Below are 522 nucleotides of genomic sequence, written 5' to 3' on the forward strand. Positions count from 1 at the left end.
GGCCCCCCTCGCCCCGCCGGGGAAGCCGCCACCGCCGCCTTTCCCTCCTCTCTCCTCATCTTCAACGGTTACCTCAAGTTCATGCAGCACCTCAGGGGTTCAGCCCTCGATGCCAACAGACGACTATTCGGAGGAGTCTGACACGGATCTTAGCCAAAAGTCAGATGGACCGGCGAGCCCGGCGGAGGGGCCCCGGGACCCCGGCTGCCCTAAGGACAGTGGTCTAGCTAGCGTAGGAATGGACACCTTCAGATTGTAAGCTTTGAAGATGAACAATGAAAATGAATTTAAATAAAAAAGTTAATAACAAACCAATTTCAAAAATAGACTAACTGCAATTCCAAAGCTTCTAACCAAAAAAAGAAAAAAGAAAAAAGAAAAAGCGTGGGTTGTTTTCCCATATAACGATGCCGGTGGGTTTTACATTTCTTTTTTCCTTTCCTTTTAATAAAATAAAACTTAAAAAAGAAAAAAAAAATCTGTTACATTTGTCCTTTCGAAGGTACTGTTGGTCTGGGAGAC

The 522-nt window shown here is 45.4% G+C and overlaps 1 protein-coding gene across 1 annotated transcript in view; it reads left to right on the forward strand.

Moving 5' to 3' along the window:
• The window catches only part of ZFHX3 (zinc finger homeobox 3), a 110,882-nt gene extending 110,571 nt beyond the window's left edge, over window positions 1-311 (forward strand). The window contains exon 11 of the mRNA XM_009324700.1: window positions 79-311. Within this exon, the coding sequence (XP_009322975.1) occupies window positions 79-259 (181 nt within the window). The 3' untranslated portion in view covers window positions 260-311. The remainder of the gene's footprint in view (window positions 1-78) is intronic.
• Window positions 312-522: the final 211 nt, after the last annotated feature.

Source organism: Pygoscelis adeliae, unplaced genomic scaffold (assembly GCF_000699105.1).
Source record: "Pygoscelis adeliae isolate BGI_AS28 unplaced genomic scaffold, ASM69910v1 Scaffold520, whole genome shotgun sequence".
In the NCBI taxonomy this organism is placed as follows: Eukaryota; Metazoa; Chordata; class Aves; order Sphenisciformes; family Spheniscidae; genus Pygoscelis; species Pygoscelis adeliae.